This window comes from Myotis brandtii, unplaced genomic scaffold (genome assembly GCF_000412655.1).
Source record: "Myotis brandtii unplaced genomic scaffold, ASM41265v1 scaffold698, whole genome shotgun sequence".
In the NCBI taxonomy this organism is placed as follows: Eukaryota; Metazoa; Chordata; class Mammalia; order Chiroptera; family Vespertilionidae; genus Myotis; species Myotis brandtii.
Window position 1 is genome coordinate 83,973 of NW_005370731.1, and position 15,045 is coordinate 99,017.

General features: G+C 53.0%; 3 protein-coding genes across 5 annotated transcripts in view; 1 reads left to right on the forward strand and 2 right to left on the reverse strand.

The window, feature by feature from the left end:
* The window catches only part of LOC102253764 (SAGA-associated factor 29 homolog), a 47,840-nt gene extending 42,434 nt beyond the window's left edge, over window positions 1-5,406 (forward strand). Inside the window, 5 exon segments of the mRNA XM_014529840.1 lie at window positions 3,069-3,133; window positions 4,044-4,173; window positions 4,244-4,453; window positions 4,455-4,554; window positions 5,211-5,406. Coding sequence (XP_014385326.1) covers window positions 3,069-3,133; window positions 4,044-4,173; window positions 4,244-4,453; window positions 4,455-4,554; window positions 5,211-5,327 — 622 coding nt within the window. The 3' untranslated portion in view covers window positions 5,328-5,406.
* A 130-nt stretch (window positions 5,407-5,536) lies between these two features.
* On the reverse strand, window positions 5,537-12,128 carry LOC102252073 (sulfotransferase 1A1). 3 transcript variants are annotated; one of them, XM_014529838.1, is made up of 8 exons: window positions 11,625-12,128; window positions 7,712-7,931; window positions 7,483-7,608; window positions 7,297-7,394; window positions 6,685-6,811; window positions 6,494-6,588; window positions 5,869-6,049; window positions 5,537-5,733 (listed from the first exon to the last, which is right to left on the reverse strand). In XM_014529838.1, exons 2-8 carry the CDS (start codon window positions 7,857-7,859, stop codon window positions 5,621-5,623), a joined length of 888 nt encoding a protein of 295 aa, XP_014385324.1. In that variant the 5' UTR covers window positions 7,860-7,931; window positions 11,625-12,128; the 3' UTR covers window positions 5,537-5,620. The 3 variants fall into 3 exon arrangements, with proteins under 3 accessions (XP_014385324.1, XP_005882032.1, XP_014385325.1); XM_005881970.2 differs by having other exon boundaries at window positions 7,712-7,895; window positions 11,625-12,127; XM_014529839.1 differs by lacking the exon at window positions 11,625-12,128 and adding an exon at window positions 8,162-8,178 and having other exon boundaries at window positions 7,712-7,895.
* A 684-nt stretch (window positions 12,129-12,812) lies between these two features.
* The window catches only part of SLX1A (SLX1 homolog A, structure-specific endonuclease subunit), a 3,615-nt gene continuing 1,382 nt past the window's right edge, over window positions 12,813-15,045 (reverse strand). Inside the window, exons 3-5 of the mRNA XM_005881975.2 lie at window positions 13,257-13,384; window positions 13,017-13,104; window positions 12,813-12,944 (exon numbers count right to left, since the gene is read on the reverse strand). Coding sequence (XP_005882037.1) covers window positions 12,915-12,944; window positions 13,017-13,104; window positions 13,257-13,384 — 246 coding nt within the window. The 3' untranslated portion in view covers window positions 12,813-12,914. The remainder of the gene's footprint in view (window positions 12,945-13,016; window positions 13,105-13,256; window positions 13,385-15,045) is intronic.

The following is a 15,045-nucleotide window of genomic DNA, read 5'->3' on the forward strand; positions in this document are numbered from 1 at the left end:
AATTATAGAAGATAAATAAACCCCAGATACCTGCTTTCAGCCGGCCATGGCCTCGGAGCTGGAGCGAGCAGGAAGCCAAGCTTCCCGCCTGCCACGGGGCTCTGAGCTCCACTGAAGGCAACAAAGTTTCAATTATAGAAGGTAAATAAATCCCAGAATAAAAAGAAAAAAAAGGAGAGGCTGGGAGCTTCCATCGCCAGGGAGCTAGGCCAGCCTGAAAACGGCCATCAGCCCCTCACCCAGGCGAGCCAGGCACCCCAGTGGGGACCCCCACCCTGATCCGGGACACCCTTCAGGGCAAACCAGCCGGCCCCCACCCGTGCACCAGGCCTCTATCCTATATAATAAAAGGGTAATATGCAAATTGACCCTAACAGCAGAACGACTGGGAATGACTGGTCACTATGACATACACTGACCACCAGGGGGCAGATGCTCAATGCAGGAGCTGTCCCCTGGTGGTCAGTGCGCTCCCACAGGGGGAGCTCTGCTCAGCCACAAGCCAGGCTGATGGCTGCCAGTACAGCGGTGGTGGTGGGAGCCTCTCCTGCCTCCTCAGCAGCGCTAAGGATGTCCGACTGCAGCTTAGGCCTGCTCCCCGATGGCAAGTGGACATCCCCCGAGGGCTCCCGGGCTGCCAGAGGGATGTCTGATTGCCAGCTTAGGCCCAAACCCCCAGGTAGTGGGCCTAAGCCAGCAAGTGGTCATCCCCCGAGGGGTCCCAGACTACAAGAGGGCACAGGCCGGCCTTAGGGACCCCCCCCCCACCCCACCCCCGAGTGCACAAATTTTTGTGCACCGGGCCTCTAGTAGGAATAATAACTACCTATAGAATTGTCAACATAAATGAGATAATGCTTATAAAGTGCCTAAGACTAGTGTTTTACAAACTTTTGGCCATTACTCACATTAGGAAGTGCATTCTCTACTATGGTAGTAGTAACAGTAACAATAACAGCTTTATGTGGCCTTACTCTGCCAGGTGCTGTTACAACACTTTCTATATTTACCTCATTTAACCCTCAGAGCAACTCTAAAATGGGATTACCCCCATTTAACACATGAGGAAACTGAAATACCAAAGGGTTGTGTAATCTGCCAAAAGACACAACTAGTAAGTGGGGGAGCCCAAATTTAAACCCAAAGTCCTTATTCTTTAATGTTTTCTTATTGATTTTTAGAGAGAGGAAGGGAGAGGGAGAGATAGAAACATCAATTATGAGAATTATTGATCGACTGCCTCCTGCATGCCCCCTAACCAGGGATCAAGCCTGCAACCCGGGCATGTGCCCTGACTGGGAATGGAGCCATGACCTCCTGGTTCATAGGTCAATGCTCAACCACTGAGCCACGCCAGCCAGGCTCAATCATCTCTTTTTTAAGAGGCCTTGCGGTCTCCCACTGGCAGCAGGAGTCACAGGGCAGCAAGCTCAAAAATCTCACTTTCCATATTCCAGTGGAGGGCAGGTGGCTGTTCCCAGGTGGGACCAAGGTACTGACTAACCTTAGTGCAAAGGGCATTTCTCCAGGTGCAGCTCATAAGGGTGCAGTGAACAGCATGGGGTGGTGGGTCACCCTTTGAGTAGAGATAGTGGGTAACTCAGCCTGTCACTCAGAGTGCCAGCGAGGGAAGGTAGTTTTAGGAGTGGGTAAGCCAGTGCACGCGGAGGTCGTTTAGCTTTCCAAGGGCCGAAGGAGAGAATGGATGCCCGGGGCCTGGGCAGCAGACCACTTGCTGGTGGGCACCTGTGACATGGCTGTTGGTCCATGTTGCTGACCAGAGGAGTGCTCTGGTCTTGACACAGCTCAGGAGTGTCCGCTCGCCCTCCTCACCACTGACACAGACCACCTAGTGTTGGCACAGAAGCCACATGCCTGAGGAGCTGACGTTTAGGACCATGGTCCTCCTATCACAGCACCTCCCCATGCAGCTCCACTGGGCGGCCGGGAGCAGCTGGCCTGCATGTTCCTTCTGCCGTAGATGGGCAGAGGCAAGGAGCGTGGGGAGGCAGCGAGTTTCACCTGGATAGTGCCCTAGCTTAGCTGCTTCGTGTCTAGCTTTGTGAGCACAACTCCAAGAGAAGAAGACCCAAAAGGAAATAATTTTCTCCTTTTGCCTTTTTAAAATGTCACCCTGATCAAATAATTACACTGAATCTGTATGCAGCGGTATTAGAGTATTTAAAGGGCCCTTCCTCCTGGTCAGCAGGGAGGCGCTGAGGGTGACGGGGAGGAAGGTTGGGGCTCAGGGCTCTTGGCTGAATTCCAGCAGAATGTCAGCCAGAAGGAATCCCTTCCTCCACTGGCACAGGCGGCGCGGCCTCTTGGGGTGGCCTCCCTGCGCATTGCTGCCAGGTGGGCTGGCTGCCTGTCGGGATAGGACCATGCTTTACCTGGGAGATGACGTAAAGCTTTTATGGTTCTGAGATGGAGAAGTTTCAGTTCCAGAAAACTACTTTTTAAATAGTAACCGATCTTAAAACATTGTTACCTCAAATCTCTAGTGGATCTGCAATAACTTTAGAACAGCGGTCGCCAACCGGTGGTCCGTGAGGTCTGAAAGGCTAGCTACCGCTGCTTTAGGACACGGAGTTACATTCCTCTCCTAGAGATTCATAATGCAGATTATCAAAGGCTCTGCTAAGTTCTGCAAAGAATTTTTTTTAAATATGTTTTTATTGATGTCAGAGAGAAGGGAGAGGGAGAGAGAGATAGAAACATCAATTATGAGAGAGAGTTATTGATCGACTGCCTCCTGCATGCCCCCTACCAGGGATCGAGCCTGCAACCCAGGCATGTGCCCTAACCGGGAATCGAACCATGATCTCCTGGTTCATAGGTCGATGCTCAACCACTGAGCCACACTAGTCGGGCTGTCTTATCAGCTTTTGTATGCTTTTAAGACTAAAGCCACCTATGTTGTCTTATCATTTGTATGCTTTTAAGACTAAAGCCACCTATGTAGGGCTCATAGTTTTCACCAAGGTTTGTCTGCGTTGTTGACCAGAAGAAGAAGTCCATGCTTAGTGCCTCATCCAGACCTCTTCTTTCCCTCCTCCCACCCTCAGCATCCTCCGGAAAGCCCTCGATAAGATTGCGGAAATCAAGTCTCTGTTGGAAGAGAGGCGGATCGGTGAGTTAGAGACGACAAGTTAGTTGGGTGTTCCTTGACCAGGTGGAGTGAGGGTTCCTGGAAGCAGCAGTCATGTCTTCCTGCCGGGGAGCCTGTAGCCTCAGCCTGGTGTGGTCGATTGGGCCACGGGCTGTGACAGGCAGGTGCACCAGGGCAGCCTGGGACTGGGAAGGGCATGGAGGTCAGTCCCAGGGTCAGAGACAAGGCCTCCCCGCTCTCCCTCTGCACACTAAGCTGATTTGCCCCAATCCCCCCTGGTTTCCATCCTCTACTGCCTGGGGCAGGCACTGCTACCCGCAGGCCCATTTCTTGCTGAGGTGAGAGCCTGGCTGTTATTGGAGAGCCACAGCGGGATGTCCTGAAGCCGGCCTTTCAGATGGGGCTTACACAGGGTGCTGGCTTCCATATCGCTTCAGACTGCTGTCCCACCTCTCTCTCGCCCGTCCAATGAACCCAGGGGCAGACTCCTCACCCATGAAATTGTCACACTGCCAGTTGGGTTGAAGTTGACTGGGTGTATTGAGCCATGCCCGAGGAGGTAAGGGCTCTGTCCACATTTGATAGCTCTTTGAACTTTTTGCTTAATTATAACATATTAATAGAAAATACATGTAAGTATCCACCCAGCTCCATAAAATTTTCACTAACTGAACCAATGGATGTAACCAGCACCCAGATAAGAGACACGACCAGCGCCTCAGAATCCCCCTTTTGGCCTCTTCTGTTCTTTCCCAAACGTATCCACTAACCCGTCTGGCCAGGTGAGTGTGGCCTGGTGGTCTCTCAGCAGGAGCCTCCAGTGGAGGGCCAGGGAGCACACTGGACCCTTGGTGCTAACTCGACGAGAGGTGGGGAGCCAGGGGCAGGCACCCTATCCCTGGTGCCTCAGGGGCTCACTTCCTTCCCACAGCGGCCAAGATCGCGGGCCTGTACAATGACTCGGAGCCCCCGCGGAAGACCATGCGCAGGGGGGTGCTGATGACCCTGCTGCAGCAGTCGGCCATGACCCTGCCGCTGTGGATCGGGAAGCCTGGTGACAAGTGAGGGCAGGCCCAGGGAGCGGGAGCTGGCAGGGGAGGGGTTGGGACTGACACGTTATCCCCTCCGCAGGCCGCCCCCACTCTGCGGGGCCATTCCGGCCTCTGGGGACTACGTGGCCAAACCTGGAGACAAGGTGGCTGCCCGGGTCAAGGCCGTGGATGGGGATGAGCAGTGGATCCTGGCCGAGGTGGTCAGTTACAGCCATGCCACCAACAAATATGAGTTCGATGACACTGATGAAGAGGCAAAGAGAGACACCCTGAGCCGGCGGCTCATCATCCGGACCCGGAGCCTTATTCCAGAAGGAGCAGCTCGTGCTGGCCCTGTATCCCCAGACCACCTGCTTCTACCGTGCCCTGATCCACACCCCCCCACAACGGGTAAGGCAGCCCCCGGGGGAGAGATCGTCCCGGACACCAGGACCACCCCGCTGACCAGACAGGTCATGGGGTCGGTCACCTTCCCTTTTCCTTCCCTCTTGTCCTTGTACCTCTTTGAGTTGGCGGGGTCCTGAGCTGTAACCCCTCCAGCCTGTCCTCCAGGCAGTGCTGGCGCCCTGCAGAGCCTTAGAAAGCCCCGGTGTGTCCTCTAGTCTAGCCTCGCTTTCGCATTGAGGTGGGGGCCTGAGCCCCGAGATGGAAGCCTTGCTCAGGGCCAGTCTTCACCCCCGACCCCTGCCCTCTAATCACCCATCACTGATGGCAGTTTAAAGGCTGGGCTCCCCTCTTCCTCCAGGACCCCTGCCTCCTGCCCTCTGAGTTGTCCTTGCTCCCCTTAACCTAGGGGCCCCTTCCGTGTGGCCGCCTGTGTAGCTAGCGAGTCCTTTCCCTTGCTATTCACCCCCGTCCTTGGACTTGGTGGCTGAGGAGCTCTGTAGCAGGGAGCAGGTTCAAACATCTAGACTTCTTGAGTGAAGATGAGACGGGAAAGGCTAGGAGCCCACACACCAGAGGTGCCTGTCGGTCTAGGCTTGGGGGAAGGGGGGCGCTGGCCTGGGGCTTTCTGACCAGCGCCTCCTGTCTGCCTCCTGCTGCAGCCCCAGGATGACTATTCGGTCCTGTTTGAAGACACTTCCTATGCAGATGGTTACTCCCCTCCCCTCAATGTGGCCCAGAGGTACGTGGTGGCTTGTAAGGAGCCCAAGAAAAAGTGATGCAGGCTGGCAGCCTCCTGCCACCTCACGGGGGCATGCAACAAGACATTATGTGAAGAAATAAATGTTCTTCCCCTTTGCCATGTCTCCTGAGTTCTTACCCCTCCCCACATAGGGCAAGTTGGGGAGCTGGGGCCTCATTTGGTCCCAGTGGGCAGTTACTCTTTCTCTCAGCTCAGGTCTGCTTTTCTTCCAATAGGCACACTCCATGCAACACAAGCTGTACTTTATTCTTGAGGCCCCTGTCGGGCCACTCGCACACACTCCCTGGGGAGCGGTCCCATGAACACCACTCACAGCTCTGTGTGGAACTTGAGGTTGCAGCCTGCCATCTTCTCAGCGTAGTGGGCATCAAAGCGCTCGTTCTGGGCCACAGTGAACATGGTTTTCCAGTCCCCCGTGATGCCTGGGGAGGGAGGTGGGGAGGGAAGGAGTGAGGCTAGAGGTCCTGGCCAAAGCAGAGGCCCCAAGTGGCTCAGGGCCAGCTCTAGCCGCTGCTCCCGCCCTCGCCTCCCCAGCGCCCCTCCTGGTAGGCACTCACCTTTCCGCATGAAGGCGGAAATGTTGTGGTCCATGATCTCCACGGGTAAGGTGCTGTAGTTGGCCATGGGGTTCTTCTTCATCTCCTTGAATGACGTGTGCCACACAATGTGATCCACGGTCTCCTCTGACAGGGTGCGGCCCACGAACTCCAGAATCTTCCGAATCTCCCTTTTGGGGTTCTGCAGCAGCAGGGGGGCTCTTCAGTGGAGGCTTGGGTTGTGCATTGAACAAACAAAAGGGAGGCCCCACCCTAACCTCATGGCCACTTCCGACCCTGCTCCATGACTCTGGTCCTTTGTACTCTGGCACTCCTGGGGCAAAATTAATTGCCTTCTGCCCTGTGATCTGTTAAGAAGCTGTATCTGGCTCCTTAGGGTGAGGGCACGGACAGCCCTCTGTCATAACTGGGCCCAGGGAGAAGCAGTAGCAGTAAATGGGTGATCAGTGACTGCACTTGGCACTGACTCAGGTGCTAGGAGATAAGAGCTCTACGGAGTGTGCTGCCCAAGGGGCAGGGAAGGTGAGGTGGGTCTAGGACCCGTGTAGGGTCTGCCATAGGGAATCGGGGCTTAGAAGGTCTTGGGACTCGCCCCATGTGCAGGGAAGTTGTAGCGGTGTCTCACCTCCTGCATGTCCTCGTAGAAGAGGTAGAGAACAGGGTGGGTGTGCCTCAGCTCCCACCACTCCCGCACGTGCTGGTACCAGGACCCATAGGACACTGGGGAAAAGGGCAGGGGGCACGGACAGAGGTTGGTATTCGTTCCAGCTGGCTGCCCCTCAGCTCACCCCCTCCTTCATCCAGAGTCAGCCCCACCTTCCCCAGCCATGAACTTCTCCAGGAAGCTGTCCCAGGTGCCGGGCTCAGGGTACACCTTGGCCATGCGGTAAAAGTGGTAATAGGAGACAGCCACATCCTTGGCGTTCCGGGCAACATAGATCACCTGGAGAGGCAGAAGACACACCCCACCCCGCACCGCACCGTCACCGCACAGCACAGCACAGCAGGCACTAGAGGTTCTTTAAGCATCACATTCCACCCTTCACAGCCTCCCTGCAAGGGAGGTTCTCTCTTGGTCTGGCCAAGAGGGAAACAGGCTTAGAGGCTGACTTGGGTGTGACTGAGCTGGGACTTGAAGCCTGCTCTGATGCCAGAGTCCTGGCTGGTTCCAGGAACTGTATTTTATACTCATCCAATCTTCTCAATGCCACTGTATCGATTTGGAACAAGGCGTGCAGAATTCCCAACAGCCCCTCCTCCACAGGCCTGTGAGCACCGAGGCCCTGCAAAGTCTGTCACTGGCCATCTGACCCACCGGAGCATGAGGTTGAGGACTTCTCCCCGTTTAAGATGAGACCTTCCTAGAAGATGGGGCCAAAGCTGGGTTGGCCCCAGCTGCCTTTTTCTGTAGCTTCCATTGCCACTCACCTTAATCTTCTGGTCCAGCAGGGCCTGTGGGAGCAGAGCCAGGGGCAAGTGTGTCTTGAGGAGCCGTGGGGCTGGCGTATCTTTCAGAACCTCCATGCCTAAGCCATGGATAGGAAAGGTCCAGTGAGCTGGAGCCCGGGTCCTCCCTCCCTCCACCTCACTGGCCTCCAGCACCCCACCACACACCTGTGGGACACCCTGGACCCTTGAACTCAAGGAAGGGCACCCGGGTTAAGATGGGAGCCCTCTGACACTTCTCCAAGTCGCCATCCTGGTAGATCATGTCCAGAATCTCACTCACCCAGGTGGTGCCTGGAGAGGAAAATGGGAGGTAAGCGGGGCTGAGGGCACACCCCTGCTGGCCCGAGGTGGGGACTGCAGCCCAGGAGAGGGGTGGGTGGTCCTCATCACCTACCAGATTTGGGGTAGGTGCTGATGAGCAGGTCATCGGGCCTGGGTTGTAAGCTCTGCAGTGGCCCAATTGCCTCTGCAAAGTACTTGATGAGAGGCACCCCCTTCACATACTTCAGTGGCGGGCGGGAGGTGTCCTGGACCAGCTCCATGCTGCCGAGTCAGGGTCCGGAGTGGGGCCGACCTCCCTTAACAACATCACAACAATGTCTTCTGTTTAATTGCTTTAAGGTAAGGAAACAGGCTGAGCAACTTGCCTACACTCAGAGCCAGTGAGTGCTGGGCTGGATTCCGGCCGGATCTAACACAGTGGGGCCACAACTCTGGAGGCATCTTGGATTTACCCGCAGAACTTTTAAAAATCCCAATGCCTGCCCAGCTAGAGTGGCTCACTGGTTGAGCATCTACCCATGAACCAGGAGGTCAAGGTTCCATTCCCCGTCAAGGTACATGCCTGGGTTGCCAGCTCGATCCACAATAGGGGGCATGCAGGAGGCAGTCAATGATTCTCTCATCATTGATGTTTCTCTCTCTCCCTCTCTGTCCTCTCTCTGAAATCAATTTAAAAATATTTATTTTAAAATCCCAGTGCCTGGGCCACACCCCAAGGCAATTAAATTGCTCTGGTGGGACCCAGGTGCCTGGGTTTTGGAAGCTGACCAGGAGCTTCCAGTGTGCACTGGAGAAAACTCCTACTCTGGGGCCTGCCACGTGTTTTCTTTCAGTACTTGCTGCTGCAGCTCTGGATCTGATCCCAGTGGGCTCCTCCCCATCCTTCCCTCCCTGAGCTCCCTAAGCCCTCACATACAGAAACCTCCCCAAAGCCAGCTGGGCCTGTGACCCAACTTGCTCAGCCACACTCCATCTTGGCTCAGAGAGAAACACAGCTGTAGGGCACAGCTATAGGGTTAAGCCTTGGACTGACCTGTTGGCAAAGCCACACCAAGTCCCAGCTTAGAGGGCACAGCCCTCTTAGCATAATTAAGCTTGACTTTATGATGCTCCCTAGATCCTATCTGGGTAATGGGCTGCAGGATGTGGAGCAAGTGCTGCCAAAACAAGTGAAACTCACAAGAACATTGTAACTATACAGACCACTACCTTGTTTACCTCTGGCTATAAAATAAAGGCTCAGCTTGCCCTCTGGATCTCTCTGTGTGGCCTCAGCCAGGCACAGGAGATCCACCTACACCCAGTTTATTCCATTTGTCTGTCTTTTCTTTAATCCCTAGCTGCCCCGCTTCAGGCTCACCGAACCCTTGGCTGTGCTGGCCCAGCACATGTGGCGCCCAATGGGGAGCCTGAGTTCAGGGGAACTACAGTTGTCAGGTGAAAGGACGCTCCAGTGAAGCACGTGCAGAAAACAAGAAGGAAGGTAAGGAGAGAAGTTTAGTCATAACTAGGTGTCAAACATGGGAAATTCAGGATCACAGGAAAAGGATTTATACGTATCCATGCTTAAGGTTATGCTCCAAGCACGGGGCTGTTCTGTGAGGTATCAACAGCTTTTCGATTTGTTGGATTTTCTAAGTAAAACCTGCCCATGGTTTCCTGAGGAAGGAAAGGTAAATGTAGAGAAATGGGAGAAGGCAGGAAAACAACTCAGAGATCGTTATATAGTTGAAGGTTCCGGGAAAATTCCTCTTTCTACTTTCAGTCTGTGGTCCCTGATTCAGGACTCCCTAGAGCCCACTCCTGAAAGGGAATGGATGAATGTGGCAGGGGAACTAAGACAGAGAGGGGAAGGGTACCAGAGGCTTAATATTTTCGCAAAGGCTTGTCTCTCACCTGGAGACTACTTACTGTGGAAGTATTATATTCATGTCTGTGCTAACATTGGACCAGCCTACGTTCAAGGAGCTGCCTCAAGGAGATGTTACTCACTGGTCAGCAGAAAAGGAAAGGGGGATGCTTTAACTGTGGTAAACAAGGGCATTTTGCTAAAAACTGTAATGCTAGAAATGGAAGTCAACAGGCTACAGGGAGTGAAAACAGGCAGCCTGGACTATGTCCAAGATGCAGGAGGAAAGCATTGGGCAAATGAATGCCGCTCCAAGACTGATGTTGATGATAACTCAATCACCCCCTAGGCAGGGAAACTTCAAGCAGGGCCAGCCCCGGCCCTACCAAACAGTAGGGGTCTTATCCTTAACCCCACTGCAGCCTTTCCAGCTGGCTCAGTAAACTGTTATCATGCCACCCTGGGAAGCACAGGATTGGCAAGTTCTTCCTGGGGTGATAGATCAGGACTCAGGCAGTAGCAGAAAGAGCCAATCCTACTCTTAAAATGCAACTATAAAAACAAAAAAAGGGGGAGAAGAATGTTATGTGTTAAATTTTTTGAATTACAATGCAGAGTTGTACAGTGGCCAAAAGGCATCGGGCCTCCTGTACAATAGCCTCTGCTGAGTTAGCCTGGTGGAAGGATACACAAACCAGACAAGAGTTTTACCAGATCTAGTAATGCTGTGGGGAAGAGGTTGTGTTTTGTATCTTCCAGAAGGAGCAGTGCAGCCAATTTGGGTACCAGAGCATTACATGCGTCACCACAATGGACCCAGAGAAGCTCCTTGTCCAATCGTTCAAAAGACTGAGAGCTGCCCCGATGACAGCAATACAGAAAGGAAGATGACGAAGACTATGCAAGGGATCGAGATGCCAACATGGGGTCAGCTGAAGAAGTTAAGGACTGAGGCCCAGCAGATGGTAGAAAAGCAAGAAGTGGAAGCTACTCCCTTAACCATGTTTCTGGCTATGATGGCATTCGTTAGCTCCCAGTCTTGCACAGCCAAGTCCAAGGACTCTGAGTAAATCAACAAAAGAAACTTTCATTTAGTAGAAAAATGTTACTGTAGTTTGATTTCTTTATTATTGCTGTGCTGCATTGGCATTATTTTGTTAATAGCCAGAGCTTTGTTCTTGATGTTTAAGTTTTAAAATGTTAAATGTCTGTAGTTTGGGTTTTGCATTGGCATTGTTTTGTTATTGTTTTAATAGCCAGAGTTTTGTTCTTGATGTTTAAGTTTTTCATTATAGTAGCTTAAAAATAAATAAGGGTGAGATGTAGGGAGCGGCTATAGGGTTAAGCCTCAGACTGACCTATTAGCAAAGCCACAAACAAGTCCCAGCTTAGAGGGCACAGCCCTCTTAGCATAATTAAGCTTGACTTTATGATGCTCCCTAGATCCTATCTGGGTGGCTAATGGGCTGCAGGAAGTGTAGCAAGTGCTGTCAAAACAAGTGAAACTCACAAGAACATTGTAACTATGGAGACCACTACCTTGTTTACCTCTGGCTATCTGGATCTCTCTATGTGGCCTCAGCCAGGCACAGGAGATCCACCTAGACCAGCCATGGGCAAACTACGGCCCGTTTGAAATGAAGAAAACTAAAAAAAAAAAAAGACCGTACCCTTTTATGTAATGATGTTTACTTTGAATTTATATTAGTTCACACAAACACTCCACCCATGCTTTTGTTCCGGCCCTCCGGTCCAGTTTAAGAACCCATTGTGGCCCTCGAGTCAAAAAGTTTGCCCACCCCTGACCTAGACCCAGCTTATTCCGTCTGTCTTTTCTTTAATCCTTTGCCGCCCCCCCCTCAGGCTCACCGAACCCTTGGCTGTGCTGGCCTGGCACACACAGCTAATTGAGCAACAGCTTGTTTTGGGAGCCATTCTGGTGTGATGAGCAAAACATGCCCCAGTGGAAATGGAAAGAGGAACGGGTTCCAGGCCAGACTGCAGATGGTATCAGACTGAGCTGGGATTTCCATGGGGAAAGGGCAGCGTCGGATTGAGCTGGGATTTCAGGGAAAGGGCAGGGTCAGTAGAGGCGGGAATGGAGAGATCAAGCAGTGGGAGCAAACAGTGCAGAGTGAGGGAGGTCTGGCCCAGCCCACCCTATCCTAGCACTCACCTGACCTCTCCAGACCTTGGCCTTGTGGCGCTCTGTTGTGCCGTCACGTAGGTGAGTGCAGAACTGCAGAGAGCTGCAAGTTTTATAAGTCAAAAGTGGGAGGGATTTGGAGCCAGCGCTGGGCCTTGTCTGTCCTCCAGGAATGGGTGGGGTTTGGGATGGGGTTTGGGGTGGGAGGGCCCCTCTCTGCTACCCTCATTAGCACCCCAGCTGAAGCCAAGATTAGACTGGCCTGAAAACCCAACATGTGAGTTCAGTGTGTAGAAAATAAAAGACTGTAGCAACACAAAAGGGCCTAATATTTTGGTATTTTGAGCTGTAATCCCGGCTTCTGGCTTGCACTCCAAACTCCAGCTGTAGGAGCCAACAGCTTTTTCTAATAAACGCGATCTCCAGAGGACAGAGGAGTGGAGGGGAAAGGTGGCCCCAGGCCAGTCTGAGGACCAAAGGTTAAGGTCAGGGGCAGCCCACAGGCCTGGGGCAGCCCACAGGCCCCAGGAAGCCCAGGCTGGAGTGATGTGGGTACTGTTTGGATTAAAGTCCAAAGTCCAGCTGGGCACTGGAGGCAGGTGAGGTCTTAGTCAGGGTGTGAGTCTCCAGGCCATCAAGAATGTGACCTCAGCCCAGCCGGTGTGGCTCAGCGTCAACCCAAGAACCAGGTCCGGGTTCGATTCCCATTCAGGGCACATGCCTGGGTTGTGGGCTCAATCCCCAGTAGGGGCCCTGCAGGAGGCAGCCCATCAGTCATTCTCTCTCATCATTGCTGTTTCTCTCTTTCCTTTCTTTCTGTGAAATCAATAGAAATGTATTTTTTTAAAGTTGAGCCAGGGATGGTTGATGGCGGCGATGGCGGGGGGGAACCGGGGTGGAACCAGCCAGCAATCATAGATGGCGGCGGCGAAGGGGAGCTGGGGTGCCCTGGCCCAGGCCTAAAGCCTCAGCCAGAGGCTTTAGGCTAGGGCCGGGGAGGAGCCAGCCAGCGATCAGCTGCGGTGGGAGCTGGGGGTGCCCCGGCGCAGGCCTAAAACCTTGGCCAGAGGCTTTAGGCTAGGGCCGGGGAGGAGCCAGCCAGTGATCTTCCTCAGCGGCGGCAGCGAGCTGGGGGTGCCCTGGCCCAGGCCTAAAGCCTCGGCCTGAGGCTTTAGGCTTCCTCCTACCTCCACACATACCCCAGCAAATACCAGAAGATGCCCTTAACTCAGACTTTTTATTGTACTCAAGTAAAAATTGCCGAGACCCGAAGGCAGTGGCACGGATAAGGAATGGGTAGAGGGCTGGGGGTGCTGAGGGTCAGATCTCTAGCATGTCTGTCCAGTGTTCCTGTGGAGACAAGAAGGGTGGTCAGAGGCAGCCCAGGGGATAGGCTGGGGCAGGGTCCAAAACACCTCTCACCTCTTCTAATTCCAAGTTCTCCTCTTCCTCCTCGGAGCCCATCCGGCACAGCCGGATCAGGTCTCCCCACAGCAGTGAGTTCTTGCAGCTGCCAAGGGTGCAGTTGGTAGGAGACAGAGAGTCAGATCACAAGCCTCCTTCAGCCTAGGCCCTGGGTGCCAGATGAGGACTCAGATGCCCTGGGCCTAGGCAGTGTCTTCACAGAGGTAAACCAGGCTGGGGGAGTGATGCTGGACTTACCCAGGGCATCGGCCCTCTAGGGGCAGAAGCTGCCCGGGCTCCTCCTGCAGGAACTCGTCTGCCAGGCAGGTCATGTGGGCCCTTAGGGAGCAGCCAGGGTGGGGGCAACACAGGGGGCCTTCTTCATCCTGTCCGAGGGGGCAGGCAGGGAAGGGAGAAAATGGGGAGTAGTGATGTAACTAACACTCAAAGAATTTCTATGGAACAGACACTGTTCCAGGGGCTTTACATCACCTATGAGGCACATACTACTCTTATTTGAATATTATAGATGAGGAAACAGGTATGGAGGAGTTATAATGCTTGCTCACAGGGACTAAGCTGGCCAATTTTCTCTGAGTATTAGCAGTGATTCTACAACAACACGGCCACTGCAGCTAGACCTAGAGTTCCTTACAGGCTAAGTGATCTCCATGGCTAATCTCTGAGTGGCAAGTACAGTCACGTGCCGAATCAACAATTTGGTCAAGGACCCACATATGTGATGGAGGTCTAGCAAATAGCCTAGATGTGTAGTAGGCTACACCATCTAGGTGTGTGTAAGTGCACTCTATGATGTTCGAACCGTGAAATTATTCCCCTAATTTAGTGGCATGTAAGGTATGCAGTTTACTTACATTTAATGTGAGTAAAGTCAGACCTGTCATCTCAGTTAATATACTAAATATTTATTTGCCACCTGCTCTGTATCACATCCTTCTACAGTACTAAATAAGAACTACCCTTGTGGAGTGTAGTATGGAGGGGAGGGGTGTGAGACTGATAATAAAATAAAATAATAGTTGACCCCTGAAGAACACAGGTTTGAACAGGGTGGTCCATTTACACACAGATTTTTCCCCCCAATACACAGTGGGCCCTCCATACCCCTGGGTTTTGCATCTGCAGATTCAACCAACCACAGATTTAAAAACAGTATTTTGATCCACGGCTGGGAATCCACAGATGTAGAGGGCTGACTATATGCACTGTTCTATATCATCTTATATAAGGGACTTGAAAGTCCAAGGAGGTAGGAGGGTCCTGGAACCAATCCCCAATGGATACCGAAGGGGGGCTGTTGGGGGAAGTAAAAAGTTATATGTGGCTTTTTGACTGCATGGGTTCAGCACCCCTAATCCTCATATTGTTCAAGAGTCAACTGCACATGATGTTAGACAATAAGTGTTAAGCCTTTAAAAAAAAAAAAAAAGGAGCCCTGATGGTGTGACTCTGTTGATTGAGCATTGTCCCATGCACCCAGAGGCTGCTGTTTGGATTCTGGTCATGGCACATGCCTGGGTTACCAGGTTGATTCCCACTAGGGGGCGTGCAGGAAGCAGCCTATCAATGTTTCTCCCTCTCCCTTCCTCTCTAAAATCAATAAAAACATATTTTTAAAAAAGAAAAGCAGTACCAAGAAAGTTGCAATTTGAGAGAGAGAGCCAAGGAAGACCTCATGGAAAAGAGGTGGCATTTCATCCAGACCAAAGGTCTAGGGAAGAACTTTCCAGGGAAAGAAGGGCAAAGGTCCGGGGCAGGAATGGCCGCAAGTACTATGGTCCCCATTTTAGAGATGGAAGCAAGGCGGGCAAAGGCTGTGGGTGGGCTGTGCGACCCTCCAATAGACAGCCTGGTCCTCAGTCGTCTGAACTCTAGACCTGCCCCAATCTGGAGCCCAGGTGAGCCTCTCACCTGAAGCGCGCGCGCGCACAGGGTGCAGGGGGCCTCAGCGTCCTGGTCCGGCTGGGGCTCGGTGTCAGCAAAGGGACGGGCCGGACGCTTGGGGGCCAGCATCCGGGGTGGCGGA